This window comes from Molothrus ater, chromosome 1 (genome assembly GCF_012460135.2).
Source record: "Molothrus ater isolate BHLD 08-10-18 breed brown headed cowbird chromosome 1, BPBGC_Mater_1.1, whole genome shotgun sequence".
NCBI classification, from domain to species: domain Eukaryota; kingdom Metazoa; phylum Chordata; class Aves; order Passeriformes; family Icteridae; genus Molothrus; species Molothrus ater.
In genome coordinates, this window is record NC_050478.2 from 91,493,245 (window position 1) to 91,517,734 (window position 24,490).

The following is a 24,490-nucleotide window of genomic DNA, read 5'->3' on the forward strand; positions in this document are numbered from 1 at the left end:
ATTTAATAGAAGCTTTGCAAAAACCTGACAAAACCATAATAAATTCTAAGTGTCATTTGATATTTCACCCAGGTGATACTTCAGTTGGAAAAATTCAGCATGTACTTTTGAGTTAAGAGCTAACAGAACCAGAATCAATTGAAATAACTTAGACTACTTCAGTATTCTAATGCCTATAGCCAAGACTAGATATCATATAAGCAAAGGCATTATGTTGACTGTAAACTGCACATATCACCCTAAAAATTCAATTGAGTTTTGAATGTTGAAGTTTCTGATAGGACCTGAATGGGAGTTTGAGACATCCTACAAAACCTCATGATTTGAAAAGGGCTTGATTTTTTGGAACTTTAAATTGCCCTATTTTTCAGTGAGGAAAAAATCATGCATTCTTTAAAAAAAGATAAAATCAAACAGTGCAACATTCTTACCCTTTACTGGGTACATCTTTGCATACAACACAAAAAACTCAAACCCCAAACAAAGAGAGGGGCTATATAAGTCATGCAATAAGCTCCTTCCAGAAAAATCAGGATGGAAATTTGCATGACAAATTGAAGCTGATGGTTATATCTCTTTTCTGATATTCTGATATTGCATTCAACACTTTGTTTCCTTTTTATAGGGAAAAACATGAGCTGTAATACTATCTTTCCATAAACATCTGAACCATCCATTGTGTCTTGTTAAGACAAACATCAGATGTCACCTGTTGTAATTTTTCAGGTGCTAAACTTAGTGTGATAAAGAAAGTAAGGCATTTTAACAGCCTGTGTTATCCAAGTTCATGAGCAGTAGAACTAAAAACTTTTCCAGGGTTCAGAAGGCCTGAATAAACATCTTCAAATGACCCATTTCTATGCCAGCCCTCCACTTCACCCATCCAAAAAGGATACTGAGGCTTTCTCCCACACTTCATGCAGCAGCAAATACCGAAACTACTTAGATTTACACCTGGTCAAATTAGCAGGAAGTCAAAGTACAAGAATTCAGTTCATGCCATATTTAGATATGAAGACTACAATCACTCTGCTAAATTGATTGATTCAAAAGTTTCAGGGTGAGCTGTGCAGGTAAATCACACAAAGATCAGTTCTTCCAGAAGACAGGATTAAAAATTAGCAAGCAGCATACATAATAAAGAGTGGTACTTCAGTAGGTCAGAGAAAATGACATTGACAACCCTTGAATGCTGCCAACTTACATCACGTGCTAGTCCTTAACTTTGTTTTGATATATTTAAATGTACCCTCCTGAGTGGAGATTAGGGTAAAAAGCATGGAAGGAAACTGGAAAATTTCCTTCCTACAACACAAGGCAAAACATAGGTTTTGAAATGGGACTGCCACCACTCCTGTGCGGCCTGGAAGAAGGAAATCAAAGCACTGATGGCAAATTCACTCTCTCAGGTTTCAGACCTCCTGTGCTGGTCTACATTACAGAAACTTTGATGAGACAGCTCATCATAATAGTAGCTCATAATAGCCTCTCCAACCAATGGAATAGAACCTTATTTGACTACAGTCAGTCTAGTTTCTGCCAGTTTCCTGAATGGAATACTGGTACTGTTCTGCCAGAAAAGGTTGTATTTGTAGAGGAGAAAAATGCATGAGAAACAAGCAACAGGAACTTCTAAACAGACTTTTCCCCAACCCAATGCAGGAGGAGTGAGCAAGCAGGTGTGGGGTCCTTAGTTGCGGGCTGGGGGTTAAAACAGGACAGGCACCAGCTGCACTCATGTAGTTCAGATAACCATTCTAGTAAAACAGAGTCATTAACAAATTAATATAAAAAAATACAGTGAGAACTTTGTTTAGATTATGTTTGTGTAAAAAAGCACAACCAAAGTTGATTTTCTTTATTATTACCTGCAGCAGTGTAGCCAATTGTCAAACACTGCAATAGGTGGTTATCAGTACCAGTCATGTATTCCTCCTTCTCAATTACTGCAGAGCCTGTTTTCCAAGACTCTGGGAGAACACTAACTGAAGGTAATCTGGACATAGACTCAGGATTGAACTGCAACCATACTGTGTGATTGCAAAAACTCTACCACTAATATTTTTAAAGTGAAAACAGCACATACTCAATTATCAAACCAAGCAGTTTTAAACAGATCATCGCTTGTGGAACTTGAAGTTTTGAGTTATATTCACATAACTCAGGACTGACCAAGCCCCCTTAACCACACTCACAAAATCTTTGAAGATCCTACCTCTGTTTCTTCCTTTCTTTTCCATGGAGCAAAGAGCCTCGTAGTTTGATCAAAGCCCACACTGATGACAAACTCTCCTTCTGGATCCCACTTCACATCTTCTACACTGTTAAAATGTCCTGAAATCACAACTTCTGGAGTCCATTCTTTCTATGAAAAGAGTTCCACAAAGAAGTAAGGAGTTTTTCATTTGACTGATTGGCACATTCTAAGCAAAATAAAACTATAAATGTGCTTATTAAGAAAGTAAGAAAAAGACATTGGTAAATAGCAAATTATTAGAACTCAAGAGAGGCTGAAGAGACACAAATACTGATGTATTGCTCCCATCTGAAATAACCTTGTGTTATTTGTTCAGCTGTGAACAAAGCGCAACCACAAAGGAGTTCAAGCTATTCAACTGACTTCTTACTCAAAGGTAAGAAACAGGGTTTAGATTTGGAGGATTTCAACCTTCCCTCTGTGCAGGAATGAGACTCCTACACAAAAGGACTATTTCAATCACTAATTTTAAATTATACTGTTACAGAATAACAGAACAATAGTTTTAATAACAGAAATTTACCTCAAATGACTTAAAAGCACAATTCTTTTATTAATACTACTAACAAACAAACCAATGTACCTTATTAACTGTATCCTGTTTCCAAAGGTGTAGTGCTCCGTGGAAAGCATGAGCGATGATCATTGAACCATCTGGACTAAACTGACAGTCAAAAAATCCAAGAGTATTGCCACCCACTTCACCTACCCGTACCTAAATTAATGAACAGAAGTGAAATATCCATGAAAATGGCCTTCCATTCCTACAAAATCATTCTTACTTCATGAGATGAAAAAACTACCTCTAGACAAGAGTTCACATTACACACACAAACACATTCGAAGAATATTTTAATTGCAAAGTTAAGCACTGAAATGTCATGGGAATTAAAGCTGTGTGCCAGCTGAATGGAGCTTCCCTTCATAGACATCTCAAGATAGGATTCCCCCAAGGGAAAGAAAACTGTACAATAGATGAGATGCAAACCCAAATGTTCTGTGTTTCAGTCCAGCTTGTTGGATGCAACAGTTCCTTATCATCTGTTGCCTGGCTACTGCTCTGTTGCACAATAAAGAAAAATGATCCAAAGAAACAATAGTTCCCAAGTACATTTTTTTTTCCTACTTAATTTCCAAGATTCCCTAGCATACTTTCATTTCCCTTTTTCTCCATGAACAGCTGTGAACACTCCTTCTGTGGCATATTCTGGCCTCTGTTTTGTGCTTCTCTTATGACTTCCCATATATGCACGCATGCATACACACAGGCCTTACAGTTACTCTAGTGCCCTTCCACTTTTTAAATTTTATTAAAAGATTAATAAAGTTATATTTTCAAGTTTTATTCAAGACATAAGACCACAATTTCTTTCAAGCTTTCAACTCCCCCATTCCTATACAGCCTCTTTTAAGACCAAAACAAAATGAACTAATGTGCCATTTTAAATGGCACTGCACTAGTAGTTCAGTTTTATTAGCGCTCATTCAAAAAAAATACCACTCATATTGAAGTGACTTTGACATGCCATGCTAGAGGCAGAATTCTAGTCTCACCTCTGAGCAGGGGAATAAATTTCTGAAGACATCTTGTTCATCATATCACGATGAAAGAGAGAAACTGGGGTGTTCCCCTTGTGCCCTTCCTCCCTGCAGGCTATCAGCTCAGATTTTCCTCTCTGGATGCAAAATGGATTTTTGCAGTTAAAATGTCTGATCTGAACTTGAAGCTACACATTTGTGGTCAAACCAATACAAAGAGAATGTAAAATTAAAGAACCGCAACTTCCAACAAGCTTTACTACACAACCCATTTTTAGAAGCTTGTGAATTTAGCCACAACTCCCTGTTACACCTAGGGACATCAAATGGCACCTCTATGTGATTGCCCTTTTATGAACTGATTTCTACTTCAAGCACAAAGGCATTGGAATTTTTCAATGAAACAGAGGAAAAATTAAATACCCTACTGTAATTCCTGCTTTTTCACCCAAGAGACAATTGGAACTTTCTTTGTGACAGGAAAGACCACAAACAATGGCTGCCATAACCCAACACAAACAACTTTAACTGAACTACTGCAATTTGGAAAAGCAGGTCAACTGAAAAGACATCAATCAAAGCACTGGAGAAATCTGGTTGTACTACGTGTTTATTTAGGATGATCCACATCAGAACAGCCTTCAGAATACTACATGAGTGACACTTCATGAGTATTCAGCTCAAATGGAAGGAAAACCTAATGTCACAGCCAATGATCAAGTTACGCTGAGTAAAACCAGGCTGGTGAATTGCATGTCAGCTGCTTTGTGGTAACTGCTTAGATCACATTCCCACAAGGATGAACTGCATATAGCTCAGGAGGGCTCTTAGCAGGAGTCCATAGCACGCATTACTATGCAGCCCCGTCTTGTACACTCTGAATGACAGCTGAGCACAAACACCCCTTATAAACTCCTCAGTACAGCAATAAGAAAACAAACAAGCAACAAAAATCATATTGTATCCCTTTTTTTTAAATACACTTTTACTTGCAACAGAGCATCAGAACGAGTATTTTTGCAAGAAAAGACTTTGCCTTTCCCTGCCAGAATTTTGCAGAGTTTTTGCTCCCTACAGTACACACATGATGCTGGAAACACAACTTGCATACAGCACGTATTGTGAGAAAGACTGACACTTGCCTGTTCTAGCCAGACTCCAGATTCTTTATCAGGTTCCCAGATGATCACGGTTTTGTCCATTGATGCAGATAATATCCTCATTGGTTGTTGCATGCTGCCATCTACAGTACAAGGAAAATTATTACCCTACAACCTAGGAGCATATGTTCTGAAGAAATTAGGTAATACTGAAATATAAACACATAAAAAAAATTGTTTAGCATCAGAGACATGCAATGCATTTCTTATATGCCAAATTTACAGGCTCTACATTCTTGCCGGGCATTCTTTAGGAGATATTGTATTCTCAGGCATAATCACCCAAAGAAAAAGTAAAATACATACGTAAGAAAATCATATTCCATTTTTCTCACTCCAAATTTATATTGAATTAAATATAATTTGGAGGAAAAGCTAGAGTTTCACAAAGAGAATGCACAGCAGTTCTCGGTTCCATTCCTTAAGTAAGTTTTTACTGAGCAATTTACAGTTTAAAATAATTGCCTAGCATTCACTGTTTGGGTTTTTTTCCCAAACTGTTAGGTTTGCTACTGACTTCAGCAGACTCTAGCACCCTGTAGTACATACAGTAACTCAGGACTGTTCCCCTGAATGCAATGAAACACTCCAGAAAAAAAGCCCAACACAGAATGGGAAAGAGGGAGCTGCTTCATCACCAGTTGTGAAACCTGTAGGAAAACCACTGAGGAACTTTTCTTTATAATAGAGATATTGGCAGGCATCTCATGAGGTGACATGTTAGCAACAAACTTCCCACCTTACCTTCTGCACTGAGAATATGTCCCTCAGATCAGTTTGCCTCTAGTGAAAATCTATTTTAGGGAACCCAGCATTGGGCAGGCCACAGAACAGAAGCAGCTTCACGTGTATGAAGGACCTGGAAAACTTCATGATCTAACAGGACAGTTTTCAGACTGCAGTGCAAGGCTGAAAGGCCTACATTGTGCCTAAACCTTGTTCTAAAAGGCTAAACCTTTTACTGGTGTCTAATTTAGAAAAAAAGAGAAAAGTTTAAGGACCAGATAACTAAACCAGTGTTTTTAAAGCAAGTCCTGTGTCTTTCACTAAGTGTATTTTGACATTCTAATGGCACTCTGCTGTTCAAGTGTTGTACACACCAGCAAAGCTGTTCTTTGTACTCCTGAAGTCACCTGTCATCAGTAACTCTAAAATATGTCAGAAAAAAAGACACCTTTACCAGTACAAATAGTCAAGGGTGTTCTGACTGTGCAATGTCAAATCAAGACTCTCCTTCCCTTATGTCAGGCAGATACATAACAGCAAACCAGTACTGCAAACAAGGCTTCAGAACTCAGCAATTTCAAAAGAAAGATAACTACTGGAGCAAAATGTAAAATTAAAACTATAAATAACACTGTTTCAATGGGAGTCTGCACTAATGCCTTAAAGTTAAATGCTTTAGAAAAACTGATACTCCAGGAATCTACTCATAAAACATTATTTGCACAATTTAAAGACTGTCATCTCTACAGGAACAAGTGAACATGCAAACACAATACAAAGACATGTGACTGTAGTCTATGTATATGACACTTAACACTGGTAAGTGTTTGATATCTTTTTACCTTTTGAAAATGGAGGTTGCCAGTGAACTGCATACACCCAGTTTTCATGACCAGCCAAAACAGACTCCAAAGAAACTGCATATGATGTGTCAGCATCTACCAAAAATCAGAGAAAAGCCTATTTCTTTCTAAAAGCCAAGAAAGGTCATTTCTGATATCTTTAGTCAAAATAATCAACTGCTTTCAACATCTACCAACATCTCAAAAGCTTCCTGACACTGAACAGCTCCTTGAAATCCTACTTTGGCACAAGCCCTGAGGACCAGATTTATGGTCACGGGTCAGTGCATTGCCTCAGAAGGGTCTCTGAGAATTCCTGGAGAACTCTCAAGCTGTGTTGAAATAAATGCCCTAAATTAGCACTACACATACTCTTATGCATATTTGCATCTCCAAATGACTGCAAACACAAACATTAAAACACTTCAACCAGCGAATCAGGATTTGCAGGAAGTATCATGAGCACTTTTTACACATACCTTGATTATATTAACTAGATTGCCAAACCATTTACCCTACAATGTCAGTACTGCAAGCATCTGATGTTATCATGCTTAAACAGCTCGTTAAATGACCATAAAGTAAGCCTGCACATACTTTCTGTTACTTGCAGTATTTTTCTAATCTTTAAGTTATAGCAGCACCTTTTAATTCATTGAATTCAAAAGAAAATTAAAGCTAAGCTATTAAACTGGAGAACTACAGAACAGCTCCTCTCCCACAGACAAATAAGTGTCCTACATATTGCATTTGGAATATGTATAACAATAAAAACCCATGTTGGTACTAAGCCCTCTCACTGCTTTACCATTTCGTGTAATATATCATTAACTTTTGGCTTTAAAACAGTAATTCTTCTTTCTTAACAGCTAAAAATAATGCAGTCAACACAAAACAAACACCTTGTCAGGTTCCCCAGAAGCATGAAAAGATACACAAGTGAAAAGTTGTGGCAGAGAATTTTATAGCTGTTACCTACCTTTAACAGTAAAAATATTCTCTTTCAGTTTTATGGAATCATCTTCAGTTTTTGGAAGCTGCTTTAATTTTCTACATATTTTCCAAATTCTTATCAAACAGTCCTTAGCACAGCTTGCTAAGAAAAGGTCTTCACCTATTAGTTTTCAGAACAAGAAGAAAAAAAAAAATAGAGCCATATTTTCACTGCAGTCACTGCCATGACTAACCTACCATCTTTCCATACATGCACCTAACAGCATTATCCCAATTTTTCCTATTGTACACAGTATCATAAAAAAATTCAGTTTTATTTCAACATCAATTCACTTTCCCTACCATTCAAATTCAAATTTCCCTACTGCAATTCAAATTCTTTACTATTTTATAACATGCTGGGAATATGTCCATGATTGTAAGATGTGGAAGATATGGTAAGCACTGTACACGTTATACATATACTTCCCTACTATTCATGGGCCTTCGCTTTTGGAATTCTATCAGTCTCAGTATTTGTCAAAATCTCCTTTCCTCCTTTTCTTTCTCCATGCTTGTAGCATACTCAAATTCCTTTTTTTTTTTTTTTTGGTGCCATTGCAATAACTATTTGATTCATTGATGTCTGAAAAGATTCCCCTCATAATTTCCCAATTAAAAAACAAAAGGGGCAGGGAGGGAAGCAAGAAAAGAAAATATAAATGTACTATTTCCCCCTACTCTTCCTCACTCAGATACAGACATTTGTATATTGAACAGGATAAGTTGCTAAAACCCCAATTTGTTTGCATTTAAGTACCAGTCAGGTAAACATACCTGAAACAAGCAAGAAAAATGTTTTAAAAGGTCAAAAAGTTTCATCTTGATTTTTAATATTAATAACCACCATCTCAGGAAACAAACATCACAACCACAAGAGTTTAGGTGCTACAGTCCATCAAGGTCAACTCTTGGAGGGGTAAAACACTAGTACTGGCATTAAACCACTATTGCACTTTATTCATCTTGCATACTGACCACAGACTGCCCACTCAACGCCTCTTATCCAATCTTCATGGCCAGGGAGTATTAACGTTTTCTGAAACTGAATAAAAACTCCTGTTACATCACAGAAATGCACCTAAAGACCATGCACTTATCAGCAATAAGCTTTATTTTTTCAAGCCTTTTATATTTATAGCTTCTATTATCTGAAACAGAGAAAAAAATAAGCCACAGCTAAGGATTGTAATTTACACACAGATTCGAGACAAGCCTTTTTTGTTTTGCCACCATTGGATAAGGTGGCACAGGTAACCCATATATGAGCAGGAAAGGATGTGAAGTTAAGGTGCACCTTCAAGAGGCTACAGTCTCTCTGTGATATAACTAAATTTTTTTTTGAGCTTATCAGGCTTACTGTGGTACACAAAGTGCGGTACACATAATGCAACTTTGATGTGACAAGTAATTTCTCGTATTTGTGTGAAGTGGATACAACTGCAGATGATGAAGAAAATTAATACAGGTAAAATCAAGCATAAAAAGAAAAGCAAATGTTTTGACATTATTTTCAAGAATTAATTTGTATTTATAATAGAATAGGAATAATAAGAATCAGTTATGGCACTGGAAATATTCTCTATGTTTCTTAAGCTTATTGATAAAATTTCTAAGGAAGGTATACATCAAGAACTGCTGATGGAAAACTCTACATGAACATGGGCTCAGGAACACTAGAGAGCAAACACAGTCTGGATTCCCTTTTACGAACTTTCACTATGAATTTATTTTCATTTATAACATATGTAACATTACTGTCTTGTTTTGACTCAAGTCCAACTATTTACTCCTTACTTAGAATTTAACCCATTTCTGCTTTTCTTTGCCCAGGAACAGCCCTATTTCCATGACATTTTTTTATTCCAAGTTGAACTACAATGTCTGAAGTAACTGTTACAGTTAAAACAGTTACTTTAGCATTAATAACTTATCACAGTATTTCTGGCATTATATTCTACTAAATCCTTTACCTAGGCCTACTTAAAACTATGACTAAATGACAGCCTTTGCTATGAGTACAAGTCTGCAACTGAGGTCTCTCTTCCAATCTGTGACAGGGAAAAAGAAAAAAGGAAAAATTTGTATGTGTATGAAAAAGAATCCATACTCAGAAATTAGTGCCTCTCTCTTTGATCCAACATTTTTGATATTCCCCAAAGCCACCTTCCCATCAGTGTTACTCTGCCTCTCCTCATCACACATTTGCAGTCAGAATCATAAAATGGTTTCGTTTGGAAAAGACATTAAAGATCATCTAGATCCACCCTCTCCAGCCATGAGCAGGGACACTTTCCACTAGACCAGGCTGCTCAAAGCCCCATCCAACCTGGCCTCAAGCTGCTCCAGGGATGGGGCATCCACAACTTCTCTGGGAAATTGTTCCAGTCTCACAGTAAAGAATTTCTTCCTAATATCTACTCTAAACCTACCCTCTTTCAGTTTGAAGCCATTGCCCCATCTCCTGTAACTCCATGCCCTTGTACAACATCCCTAAAACTACAGAACCATCTATATATGAGATACATGACCAGAACAGGATACATGATCAGACTAAGCTGATCAGATACTTCCAAACCAGAAAGTTTAGGTCTTAAGAATGAGTTCTCACAGCCACCTAAGCCTCATTTGGCTGGTCACTTCTGCAGCCACTGGCACTTCTAAATAGGGCATTCCAGAGAGATGCTTATGTTAAACACCTAACGGGTTACGTGTACAGGCAGGAAGAACAGTCCAGGAAGTGACATGAAACAGCAACCTAAAGATTTTTCTGAAGACAGGCTTCTGGCAATACATAAAAAAATATCTTCAGCAACTGATATTTCAGATAATAGATAAAACACATTTATTTATTCATTTATATGACCTTTGAGAAAATGCTCTGTATTTTATAGTCATTAAGGTTAGTTGGTAACTTTTTTTCTAACAGAAAGATTTGTTCAGGCTGAACTGTCGCTAACATCCTTCTCTTTTATTGTTAACACTAAAACAGTGTGTGCATCTCCCGAAACTTGACCCTAATATTAATCTAAACATACATCTAATAATTTTCTCTTTTCAAGGTGTTGTGGTGTGGGGTTTTTTATAATTACCCATCTTTTACATCAAAGAGATCTATTCAGAAAAGCAGCCATTTGTTTTCCCTTAAAAGAGTAAAACTAATTATTTTGAGATTATTAATACTACCCCAGATTTCTAAGTCATTTCCTGAACAGGTTTTTAGGCACTACTTAGCTTGAAGTCAAGCATGCAGTTCTTTTGTGCTGCAGAACAAGCATATTTAAACAGTCAGCTAGAAGTCTGTACTAATTTTTATATGCTTCCATTGAATAGACCCACCGACCTATTCACATGATTTAAGGTGGAGGCTGCTGAATTTTATTACCTCATATTCACTGATGGCAGTAATACCAGCACCAGATGGTGTATGAGGCTGAAGAGACATACCCCCAAACCCCTGAAAATGCACCCAGTCCCTTAAATGGACTCATGCTGCTTTCCCATCCCTATAAACAACATCCTCCACTCTTCACCCATCTGAGCAGAGTCAGTACAGTGGCTGGAAAACAGAGGTGAACACAAGGGCTATTACCACATACAGAAATGAAGCATGAGGAACACAACATTCTTGGTCATATGATTTAGTTTTAGGTGGTATGTGAGGAGCAAGGAGTTGGAGCCAGCAGTCCTTATGGGTCTCCTCAGACTTGAGATATTCTAAGATTTTATGATTCAGTCAAAGTTTTCAAGATACTCGTTCCCATAAAAATAAAACTGTTGACTGAAACTGAGCAAGGAGGAGTGTATGCTGTTATGCTAGGATTTTTAGTATTGTTTTTGCCCTTTTCTTTGAAGTTTATGTCTCTTGGCATCCTAAACATTCAGTTTCTTCAGATGTATTCAGTTCTAAAATTGAATCAATATAAATGTTCGTGCAGATGCACATGGTCATTACTTTTAGGTGATTCAAAGTTTCTATTATTGTCTAGGTTCTATATACACCAGTGTTTTGAACTGTCATTCTTTTCTTTTTTTACAGATTTTGTTTTTATAGTCCCATATTTCTTCTCTGTTTCAGTTTCCACTTGGTCCTCACTGGATACATAAGAGGTTACAGCACCAACAGTTAAATCTAAGTAAACCTCCTGGTCTGACTACTTCACAGGCTTTCCCATGCCTCTTACCTAATCTCTGAACATTGTTGCTTAGCAGCAATCTGGTCTCTTTCCTTTTAAGCAAAGAATAAAGCTGTTCTGTAGGCAACACAACTAATGAAGCTGTGGACATGCCCAGCACACTCTGCACAATTAACCCTGCCCACACTTTGGGTACATCTCTTTCAGGACCAGGCTAGTAGCCTGGCTAGTAGTTTGGTAAATTTGGCAATAGGGGTCCATGTCTCTATGCAGCTGTTAATCTCAACAGATTAGAAAGAGCCTGAATTATCTTTGATTCATCCCCCTATTCCACTTCTCAACTATGCCAGACTCTTTAGGTGGAACCCAAAACAAACAGTGCACCATCTTCTCAGAAAAACAAAGCTCAAATAGAAATGTTTTGGTTTAAAACTCTAATTAATCTGCTGGTTTATTACTTGCCCTCCACAGACCACATCTGTAGATGTTATATCCCTAGCAGGAAGACATATTATGGTTTCTGAAAGATTTTTCCCTGGATACTTTTATAAATCAATACTCTCTTCCAACAAGTCAGAAAAGCAAAGAATTCATTTTCTCTCTACTATATAACACAGTAAGGGATCTGTGGGTAAGGAGTCTCAAAAGATGAAAAGTGTGCCCACTCAGTTTTAAAAACCAAGCAGTTTTTAATGAATAAATACCTCTTGACTGCAAAATTAATGAGTTTACCAAAAGGTAGCCTGAATTAGCTAGTAAGATGCCTCATCCTCCCTCAGAGTCTAATAGTGAGTGCCATTTAAGTTTCATAAGAATGCATGTTCTGTTATGAATGCATGTTCTACCTCTGGATTCATACTCACATTCATAACATCCTTTTTGAGGATGTTAACTAAAGGAAGTGCTTTACAAGAGGCACTGAATTAACTGAACAGAGCTACAGGCCCTTACCAGTAAGGGAATGACACAGGAGCTAAGATTCTGATCACTCTCCTATGCCAAGTTCCAGTAAAAAATGGCAAGGCTATAGTAACACTTCCTTCAAATACCTTTAATATTACTAAGAAGCCATAAAAAAGGTGTCAGTAGATCTGAGAAAACCTGATGAACAAGATTTAGCAGCTCGGCAAGAATTCATGTCAGAAGGCTTGCAAGGATGTTCTAATTATGTTAATAGTTGTAAAGCACAACACAGGCTCTCCTCTTTGAGGCCTGCACAGTTCACTTAGCTAGAAGAGATGTTCTGGAAAGTTAAGATAGACATGAACAAGAAGTCCCACCTCATTTAAGAGATATTCTGAACACCAACTCTGCCACAACAGCTGGTGAAAATACTTTCTGAAATTGAAACTGTGAAAAATAACACTTGCAAAACAAAACTGCTCACCGCTTGTATAAAGCAAGTTTCCTACCTCCAAAAAAAGACAGTGCAAACTTGCTTATGAAGCTTAAGAGGGAACTTACTAATTCAAGTTACCTTCCTTTACCCTCCACAGACTGACTACCTTTTAAAATGGCAGACTATTGTTATACCAGAAAGTTTGGCCAGCAATGGACAAAATAAGTTACGTATCTCTGAACATTTTTGGCAGTCAAACTGTCTATAATTTGTTAACCTGAATCATACAGGAAAACAAATTTCCAACTCTGAAGGAGAAAAACCAACCACACAGTCCCTGAGATAAAAGTCTTTCTTTAACACACTGAGAATCAATAGTGGCATTTTGCCTTTGCTAATTCCCAGAGAATTCATTAAACTGACATAACTTCGAAGCTACACAGGAAAAAAGAAAAAAAAAAATCTAACCAAGCACCCTTCTTTTCTTCTCAGTGGTCAAGAAATCATTAAACATAGAAGAAGGGAATGAAGTACTTATATTACTGGCAACAACAGCAACCAAAAAAATCTTTTTACTGTACATGGCAGCACAAACAGGCAAAATTGTCAATAAAGTAGCTTTTATCACTCTCTCTCAAAAAAACCAAAAAAGAATAAAGGAATACCTATTCTTTAATCCCTAAAGGGAGTCTGAGCAATTGCAGCAGACTAAGCGGTTCTACATATGCCAGTTTCAAAAGGGGGTTCTAAATGGTAGCTTCACTGGTGCAATGGGAGAGCATTTGTGATTTGAAGGGTTTTTTTAAGGCAGTGAGAGAAAGAAAGAAGTGATACTGAGCTCTGTTTTGGAAAACAGTCATTCAACACATGCTTTAGAATCTAACAAAACCTCTGAACAGATGCAAGAGAGGACATAACGTTTCTCTACTGCTCAAAAGGAATATTTATCTGTATGAAAAACTAAAAATTGCCAGCTTCCAAATAACACATGAAAAAATGTGTGCTTTTATAAGATCAGATACTCCTAAAAATACTTTTTTTTTATGTTCAAAAGCAGTCAAGCATAAAGGGCACACTTAGCAACAAACATAAAATTCCTCAGAAGTCATAACAGTTTTATTTTAAGAATTTATAGAAAGAAAGTAACATCATTTCCATAAGAACAACTCAATGCCTGGATACTTAATAAAGAAGGACAGTTGCAGCTATTTTGTATCAGTGGGAATTGAAACAGCCTATCTTCACACAAGGGAAAAAATTAAGAAAAACACTTTCATACACTGAATTCAACTTCAATATTATGTATGTGTATTTCATCATTATCTAAAAAAATGGATGAACTATTAGAAAAGCTTGTTGTACGCAATGGCTACATAGAGACAGAAAGGACTTACTGAAGAACTTGGAAAAGATCACCAGCACATTTGAAAAGAAGCAGAAAACTCAGTAATGCTCTGAGCAAGAGACAAAAATTTTAATTACCTGACCATTCTGCTGTATAAACAAACTTATTTTGCAGTCATCACCACCACAAGCCAGTATTGGTACTAGAAAGGAAAAGAAGGTCTTCATTTTTTTATGAGATCTAATATTCTAGGACATGAAAAATATAAATAATGTACAAATCAACATAGAAATATTATGGAATATAACAATACTAACAGACAGACAAGTGTGATACCACTTTTTTAAGGTATTCTACATTAGCTGTCTAATAAATTAGTATCTTAAGAACACAGAACTCAAAAATTACTTTAACTGCAAATAATACCTATAGATATTTAAGATGCTAAAATGAGTAGTTTGTCTCAAGCTCATATATCTGTAGGAAGTTCAAGTATTAGAGTTTTTATTAATTTTTCACTCAAGACTACTCAAGTCTTGAGTAGCAATTGACTTCCACTAGCTAACCTAAAAAGTGCACAAACCCTGTAAGTGTATTGAATCAAACCAGAGAAAGTTATGTCTGAGGGGGTTAAAAAAAGAAAAGTTAGGCAGTGTATTAGTTCTTCTCTCCAACAGAAGAGGATGAGGAAAAACAGTTAATGCTTACTCCACTCTTCTTTTTTTAACATGTCATAAGAGGAAGCATTACTGCTAGGGACTGAAACAGTAAAAGCAAATAAATTTAGTATAAAACTATGAAGAAATAAGTTATAAGTTAAGGGCTAGACATTTGAATTTCTCAAGTCTGGATAGAAAACCAAATACTAAATTTCACTAAAATCAACTACTTATTTTAACAAAAAGCCTCCATGACATCCCTTCATACAGATAATTTTATCTTTACTATGAATAGATCAAAAATCAACTTGAATATTCATAATATCTTTATCCTCTATACTAATCTCTTCTTTCTACTTGTACCAAATCTGTGCCCAGTTATCCACTGTTCCTCTTGCACTTCTCAGCCACATTCTATATTCTCATAGTTCCATCACTTGCTTCCTCTTCCCAAACTCTAAGTCACAATTCACCTCCGTCTCCTCCTCTCTTTAATAGGTCTAAAAAACTGCTTTGCATCAAAGGTGATGAGCTGCTTTGAATGAAGACCTGGTCATCAGGTCCACAGAAATTGGGCAGGAGTGATGTTTTCTTCTATAAAACACAATACAATGGATGTTCTTGAAGAAAACATCATCCTTTCCTGAGAAACACATTTTATGGGCCATTACTGTAATTACATATTTGCTCAATGGAACGAAACTTTAGTTAAGAAAACCAAAGAGAGAATTATGATTTAGTTGCTGTTGAAGACAAATGCAAATACTTTCACTCAAAAAGTTCTATATAGAACTATATAGAACTTATATATAGAAAGAAATATATCTATATATCCAGACTAGTATGATAGTTTTCCACATAAGTGCTTTGAGGTATTAGAATTTGGATCTGATTAAGATAAAATTCCTGCAGAGGAAATAAGAAAAGTAAGTTGGATAAGCAGAGCTTTACCAAGTTCACTTGCTCTTTTTTTTTTCACCTGTTGCAATTCACTTCTGAGGAGACAATTATTTGCTGTCAGAGGCCATGCTACATCATGACAATTATCCAGGTCATAGGAAGAATCAGATTATATGATAAATAGCTGATCAAGATTTGTAAAAAATAAATCCTATTCCAGCATTTTATAGGCAGAATTTGTGCAGACACTGTAAGGCAAAGAGCAAGCAAGCAACCAAAACTGCAAAAAGCTCTTCTTCAAGGCTGAACAGCAAATGTACAGAAACTCCTTAATAAAGAGGCTGCCAGAGAAGTGTTTAAGCTGCATTCCAGCTGCAAATGACTGGTCAGGTTTTAATGAACAGTTTACCAGATTTCTCTATTTGACTTCTTGACAAAAGTGGTTCAATTTTTTTTTTTTAGTAAGTTTTTTTCAAGGACAATCAGTTAAAATCCTAGGCTCAGGAACATCTTCTGAAAGTTAACGCATCCATTGCATACGTATCAATTTTGAATGCAAGCCTCAAATTTACTTTCTTGCCGAAATTAGAGGTTGCTGTAAATGCTTCAGGAAATGTAGTTTATGATTTTCAGAAAAGTAATTCTGTATTTAGTTCCTGACTTAAGAAATGCAGATTGTTCTCAAGAGAAAAGCTTCTTTGAATCCCTGTGCAGCTGACAACTTAGCCTTCACAAAGATTTCTGAGCAACTCCTAAATTTATCATAATCATTTTTCCCTGAAGATCATTAAAATTCCAAATTGCCATTAGAGATTAATGTTTCTGACAAATGATCAGCAGTGATTTTTAATAATATATTTTAGCTACTTTATTTAGATTTCAGAATTAACATATGCCTCATCTATATGGACTACTATGTCAGGTTTAGGGAGAAAACACTAGCTATGCTTTATTAAAAGCTCCTTACGGATTTCTACAGGAAACATTTCTATGCATTTATGGTTCAAAATCTAAACTGTTTCTTTGCAATTTTATCAGCAGAGGTCATCTGGTTTGGAACTGGAACAAAAAAGGCAAATGTGTATAATTTTTTTTTTTTAATTCCACACAAAATGAAATTTTTGTGCAAAATGAAATTATGCAATATTGAAAATAATTTCAGCTCTTCAGAAAAATAAAGAACTCTTTTTTCAGTTTATGAGCACTGTACTGCTTTGGATAACTAATCTGAATTGGGATGGGAAGAGTTCATAATACAGGATTGTCCTGCTCTCAATGTAACTTTAAGCAACACTGGTTTTGGGGACTCTGGAAAACAAAATCCTTGCTATTCCACCATTCAAAGAAGCTTCAAACATTTAATGCAATTTGAATTTCAGAAACAGTTTTAAGAACTAACATGATAATTTTAATTCATGGTGTTTTTAGAATGTATGGTTACTTCTCTTATATACAACATGATTTCAACATTGAACAGATGCACTACTCTAGAGTGTTACAGTGAGACTTTCTTATCTGTACAGTATCCTAAATGAAGATATAATCCGTTGTTTTGCAATCTGAATGTTATACTCAGACACCACAGGCACTTCACTTCTAAAGAATATTCACACTTGCAGTAATTATTTTAATTTACCCTCAAGACTTTTAACTTCATCTCAACAAGCACATTAGTGTATCTACAGGAAAAGAGAGAGGTGTAACTGTTCTTTAATGGTACAGATGCTGCTTTTGGTATCAGACATGCTCTGAAAACAGACACTGGCATTTCCAAATAGGACAACACATTGTGATAGAGCTTTCATGGCTCACAGAATTATCAAAGCCAAAGAAAAAAGTATGCTTGTAGGCATATAATCAAAACAACACATCAGTGTGGAATGCATGCAGCAGAGCTGAAAATTCCAAATACAGTAAGAAAATTTAGCACTTTTTCGGTTGGGAGCCTGGCAGGCCTCCATCCAGGGGAAAGACTCTACTGATACTTAAACCCAAATTTAATTCAACACACGTATCTGGCTTGAGGATACATCTGCTTTACTAAAAAAAAGCTTCTACCTATTTGCACAAAAAGAATATGTCTGTGGCAGCCTACAAAACCTAATATTTCTGTTTGTAGAAACCTACATAAACCATACTACACAGGTTAAAGTAGTTCAGCATTTCAAATTTTTTCACATTTAAGACTGAACAAACAGATGATAAACACTGCTTGGGAACCCATGGTTTTCAATGCGGGCCTTCAGATTTTTTCTGAATTTTGCCCTTCAATTCAAACAATAAGAACAAACATGTGCAGCAGCACAAGGAACAGGTGGAACTAACAGCATCATCCTATCCCATTCATTTACAGCATTATTACCCTGGTTTAAAGCTTTCTATCACAAGAGTTCAACTAAGCAACTCCATCTGAGTGCCATTTTGAAGACACTGTAATCAGTCTTTCTTTTTAATTACTGAGAAGAGTTCAGAGAAAATCTTTAGGTACAAGAATCAGCTTAAGCAGATTTCATAGGAAACAAAAACTGTGGCACACAGGTCTGGAGTCAGCAAAATGAAAATCTGTTCGGGGGATTTCTTAGATTTTTCTTCCTGCATTAATATTCAAGATGTGCAAGCTTTACTTACCATCACTGCCAGGCAAGAAGGATAAGCAGACATCCAGAACAAATCCATTTCCAAACTGCAGAATTTCAGTGCATTTAGCTGGAAAACAGGAACAGACAGTGTTGATCTCATTCACTGTAACTATTACAATTACACTGTCATTTCGTTCTATATTATACACTTAAACTTTCCCATCCATTTTTATTTTAAGAAGCTGAAAAAAATCTACATTTTTTCAAAAGCATAAACAATAATATCATCTTCTGTGTGGCCATAAAAATTCATCCAGTTGGTTGGGTTAGAAGATAATACTGTGTTAAATCTATACAGCTTGACTGTGGTAACACACCAGAGGCAATAAATATTACAAAATATATCCTGTGGCAACAGCATTCACAACAAAGGAAAATAAAACTGAATCCATTTTCTACAACGGCAGCTAGAGAAATGAGCAAAAACCTGCAAACATCCCTGAGACCCTGGAAATCGTTAAATTAGTAAACTAGTAATCAATTAAATTAGTAAATAAACAAGAAAATAGCAGAAAAAAAATTATCTACAGCAGAAGAATTAGTCCCTCTATCACTGTAACCACACCAGCAAGACAAAGTGGAGAAGATGAGACTTCGTGGGGTTCTTTGGGAGCACCAAAAATGCCTTCCAGAACATGGGACTGTAGATTGGCAACTCCACCTCTCTCACGTAGGCAAGGCAATAGGAGATCTTCAAATACACCCAAGAAGGAAGAAAGTAGCTAAAGAAATGCAGTCACTAAACCTCAACCAGCAAATAACACCTTAAATCTCAATTATCTACCCAATGTATTTCTTATGCGCTTTAGAATGCTGTTTTCCTGTATTTCCATGCAAGAGCATGGAAATACAGGAAAACAGTTCAACAGAAGGTCAAGATCCCAAACTTCATTGGACTCAAGCCAATAGGAAAAAACAAGTGACTAATTAAATCTCATCTTTCTAATGCCACCATTAATCATTTTACTATGTAATTCTACTTCACACATGCATACAGCTAGTCTGCCTCCACATTACAATGGTTCAGATTGTCATAACATGAATACATATTTTAAAAAAAAAGTAAATTCAGGCCACACATCCCTGATGAAATATAAAGATAAATCATTCTGCAGACAACATGGCCCAAGGCTTTCCAAGAATAATACAGTGCTTTGATGTACTAAAGTCTGAAGACAAATCAATGTAGTTGCATTACAAGATATCAGTATTTAATACCTAATGGATGGCATTCATCATTCTTATTTAGCCAGTATGTTATCCCTAACATTAAAAAAATGTTACCTTCTGAACCATGCCAAGACCAGATTCTCACAGTAGAGTCAGAGGCTGCAGAAGCTATTAGCACATTTAAATCAGGTTCATCTGACTGGCAGACAGCATCCACAGCAAAAAGAGCTTCCGTGTGGCCTTTGAGAGGAATGCTTTTCACAAGCTGAACACATGAGAAAATTTTACAAAGTTTAAATTCCAGTAACTTATGTGAGAAAACTTTTAAAGCAACTTTAGAAAAAAAAATACTTAGTATTTCAGAAACCCAGAGAAGGGATACAGCAGCAATGAATATTAACTGAATAAGATTCTGCTCAAAGCTAAACAGAATTAAATGTTCCTGTGTACACTACACCCTCACTATGCTATAACCTCACCCTTCTTTGAGGGAAGTTGGAAACAGTATAGAAAGTTAGGAAGAGCAGTTTTCCTTCCATTTTCTCCTTCTATTGTCCCTCACCCTAAGGAACATCTCAAAAAAGTTTGGAGAACCTTAGTGAAGGAGACAGAGCAGAGAACACAATGGAATAAGCAGCAGCTACAGCAGCTTTAGCAGCAATGTTTAGTGTGTTCTCACAAACCAAGACAGCTTTTTACTCCTTCAAAATGCCAACATGAAAAACAAAAACGCTAAATTTAGACAATGAATACAGGTGATTCAATTTGCAATCTGTTCCTCATAAACACAAAGATCAAGGTGAGAAGCTTTTAATTTTGCAACCAGCAGTTATCCAACATTTATTCAGATTTTTATCATAGACAGACTTGACATCTCTTTCCAAAATCCAGCCTGGTAGGCCTCAGTGAGAATTTTTCATTGGTTGAATACAGAACTTTGTTTTTAAGAATTTACACTAGTCTAGAACTCCCACTAAAATGTGCACATTTAGCCACATTCTTTTGAAATTATTGCCATATGGCTGTGCACCACACCAGCAGAAAAAGTCTATTAAAAAGTCTGTAAGTTAACTTAAATAAATGCATGAACAGTTAAAATGGATCAGGATGAGAAATAACTTATTTCTGAGAACTTTCCCTCATGAAAATGGGTTCATTTCCCCCTACTATGCATTCTCGTGCCTTTTAAAATGCCAAGTCTAATAACCTGCTTTGAGACAGATGATGAAATGGGTTACCTACACAGCCATTCCCAATCCAGTGCTTAATAAGCAAGATATTAAAAGCTAGAAAATAAAGCGGTTTTTTCATCAAAATTTCGGGTCATTTAGAAGGCTCTTTCACACAACACTAAATCTCTTGCATTACATTTTACAGTAGAAATAATAAATTAGCATGTCTCCTTACTTTCCTCCATTGCTCTGAAAAAAGCCAATTGTTGCACAGATTTTTTTTATTTTCATTTTTGTTAAACATCCACTCCACCTTGTATATCATCCTAGTAAGACTATCTATATGCAAACCCCACATTGTTGTACAGATTGACCAGAAATCACTAGAAATGGATATAAGTAAACAAGGAAGAAGGATACAGAAAATGCCAGCTCAGAATGCTCCTCCTGGTTTGAAGGTTTTAAGGTGGTTTAAAGAAAACTGCCATGTGAGATCAGAAAGCTGATGAGAACAGACAAATAGGGTCTTTGGGACACCTAAACAAATCCACTCAATGACTGACAGGTTCGTTAATTTCTTTACCAATGCTGATTTGAAAAAGATGAACCACAGAAAAGAGGAAACAACATTTACAGTAATACATAGCAAGACAGAGTACCAAGAATTTCAAGGATATACACACTGGGTTCAACTTAAAAAAAACCAAAACCAGTCAAAATGAAACAAATAGTATGAACCAGAAATACAAACAAAACAGATAATTTGTGATATGTGAGACACTACTGTAGAGGAAGATTTGAGAAGAGATTATTCCTGCTTACCTGATTATTCCATGTTACTGTGTCTTTCCATGCCCAAAGAATAAGTTGTTTATCAGATCCACCAGAAATTAACTCTGTTTCAGAAGCTAAAAAATATGCTTTGGTTAGTTCAGTGTGCACTTAACTTTGTAACAGCAACATAAGCAGTTCTACTGGTTACTACTCATAAAATATCACTGGTAACCAAAGCTTCCACCAAAATAAAGAATGGTTAATAGGAGTTGCACTGTGCAGAACTGGTTTAGAGCAAAGATATTCCCTAAGAAAATATAAAGAGAAAATTCTCAGAACTATTTAAAGTTCCATGTAAAAGTGGTAAAAATACCTTTCCAGAAGACTCTCAAATTCAACAGTGTAAATTAATCTTTTGGGGTTTTGTTTGGTCTTTTTGGAAGATAGGAAAATAAAGTAAGAGAAATTTAAACAAACGGAATTCAGAGTTTCACAAGGAAATTTAATTCCCAAGTTCCCTGAAAATAACTTCTTTTAATCATTTTTAAGAAGAATATGTTTCACTGCAACCTGTTGAAAGGATGGCAGTTTATATCACTATTAGAAACTAATGTTTGCATCTCAGTACTTCTCAAAAAAAGGAAGCAGCACATTATATTAACAGTCTAATTAATAGTCACATTTCTCTTCTTCAGTGATAAATGCCTAAGGGCAAGAATATATGCCTACGAAAAGCCCGCACTAAGCAATGTTAAATCCTGGAATTACTATCCAGCAAAAGCCTCATAAATGTCTCAAACATTTATATCTATCTAAAGATTCTTTTTGTCGAGCACATAACCTCTATGCAACTTCAGAGCTTTATACTCAGAGATTGCTGAAAAGACATTGCAAATCAGTTTACAAAGTCAAAACTTGCAAAACTCCAAACCTTACTGAAGAGACTGGTGGAACAACAAGCTGTGCGAGCCATCGACCAGCGTGAGCTGCCACAGCCCCAGGCAAACATCCTCCTGGGGTGCCCCTGGCTGTGGAGCCAGGAGCAGAGATCCCCTCCCTCGCCACGCAGCTCACCTGGGTTCGGCAGCTCGCATTCCTGCAGACCCATCTGTGAACATGAGGCCACACCTCGAGTACTGTGTCCAGCTCTGAGCCTCCCAATTCAGGAAGAGCACTGAAGTGCTGGAGTAGGTCCAGAGATGGGCAATAGAGCTGATAAGGATCTGGAGCACGCATTTCATAAATGGCTGAGGGAGCTGGGCATGTTTAGCCTGGAGAAGAGGAGGCTCAGGGCGGACCTTATCATTCTCTACAACCACCTGAAAGGAGGGAGCCAGGTGGGGGTCGGTCTCCTCTCCCAGCTAGCAAGTGACAGGATGAGAGAACACAGTCTTAAGTTGCACCAGGGGAGGTTTAGGCGGGACATCAGGGAAAATTTCTTCATAGCAAGGGTGCTTAGACATTGGAATGGACTGCCCAGAGAGGTGGTGGAGTCACGGTCCCTACAGGTGTTTAAGGAAAGAAGGGACGTGGCACTCAGTGCCATGGTCTAGTTGACACGGTGGTGCTGCGTCACAGGTTGAACTCAATGATCTTAAAGACATTTTCCAAACTAACTGATTGTGTGAAAATCCCTCTCGGAAACTAGGCTTAAGGCGAAAGGATGTTCTGCGAGGGTCGCAGTTCCCTATTTCCTGGAGAGTACAGCGCAGCCCCGCTGCTGCCGAGCACCCCCCGCCGCCTCTGCCCTGCAACGGCAACGGCAGCACTGCCCGGGGCCCGCGGGGGAACCGGCCCCGGCCCCGGCCCCGGCCCCGGCGCCGCACCGCCTCGCTACTCACCGCGGTCCTGCCGGCGGACCCAGCGCACGCAGTTCACCCTGCCGGCGTGGCCGCGGAGGGCGGCGACCGCCCGCCTCACCTGCGGGACAGACAGACAGCACCGAGCGTCAGGGACTTGGTCTAGGACTAGGGCTGGTCACGGTCACGGTCCTGGTCCCCCCCAGAGCGCACCAACTCACCGCTGGGTCGTAGAGGATGACGTCGTGGCAGCTGCCGAAGGCGAGGAGGCCGCCCCGACCCCAGGCCACGACGCCGCCGCCCGCCCGGTTGGGGCAGCAAGCGACGTGACAGACCGACACGGGCGCCGCCATCTTGGCCGCCGCCGCGTGCGCGACCCCGCGCGGCTCCCGTGGCAACGACCCCGCGCGGGGCGGGGCCTGAGGGGGGCCGGCGACTGTGAGGGCCGGCGGCTGTGGGGGTGTCGGTGGGGCGTTTTGTCTCTCTTGCGCCTTTTGCCGAGGCCTTGAGGGTTTCATAAGTGCAAAACTTTTCTCTTTGCTGGCTCCTGTGAAGGAATTCCTCCTAATGCTCAACCTAGATGTCCCCCGGTGCAGCTTAGGGCTGTCATCCTGTCGCTGGGTGCTTGGGAGAATAAAGCGACCCTCACCTGGCCATAATCTGTTTTCAGGGAGTTACAGGGATCGATAAGGTCCCCCCTGAACCTCCTTTTCTATAGGCGAAGCAACCCCAGCTCCCTCAGCCACCTCCCGTAGGATTTACCCTCTGGACCCTTCACCAAGTGAGAGAGCTGAGTATCAGAGATGGTGTCACTGATGCCCATTCCTGGGCTGTTTCCATGACCTGGGAAAGAGGTGGTACCAGCTCCTGATAAAGAATCATGCTCCAATTAAGTTTCTGATGTCGGGATGTATTTAATATTACCATGTATGATGTCCCTGAAATTACTGTTGTGGAAAGCACGAGAATTTGCTACTGAGCAATGGCCAGGCTCAACTGCTTGATCTGAATATGTTTGAATACCTCTGCTTTTCAGCAGA

General features: G+C 37.9%; 1 protein-coding gene across 2 annotated transcripts in view; it reads right to left on the reverse strand.

Moving 5' to 3' along the window:
• The window catches only part of ELP2 (elongator acetyltransferase complex subunit 2), a 37,836-nt gene extending 14,033 nt beyond the window's left edge, over positions 1-23,803 (reverse strand). For both annotated transcript variants that reach the window (XM_036406687.2, XM_036406686.2), the window contains exons 1-12: positions 23,672-23,803; positions 23,493-23,571; positions 21,700-21,785; positions 19,820-19,970; positions 18,525-18,602; positions 14,475-14,539; positions 8,496-8,562; positions 7,504-7,638; positions 6,525-6,620; positions 4,939-5,039; positions 2,841-2,972; positions 2,216-2,365 (exon numbers count right to left, since the gene is read on the reverse strand). In XM_036406687.2, the coding sequence (XP_036262580.1) occupies positions 2,216-2,365; positions 2,841-2,972; positions 4,939-5,039; positions 6,525-6,620; positions 7,504-7,638; positions 8,496-8,562; positions 14,475-14,539; positions 18,525-18,602; positions 19,820-19,970; positions 21,700-21,785; positions 23,493-23,571; positions 23,672-23,803 (1,272 nt within the window). The remainder of the gene's footprint in view (positions 1-2,215; positions 2,366-2,840; positions 2,973-4,938; positions 5,040-6,524; positions 6,621-7,503; positions 7,639-8,495; positions 8,563-14,474; positions 14,540-18,524; positions 18,603-19,819; positions 19,971-21,699; positions 21,786-23,492; positions 23,572-23,671) is intronic.
• Positions 23,804-24,490: the final 687 nt, after the last annotated feature.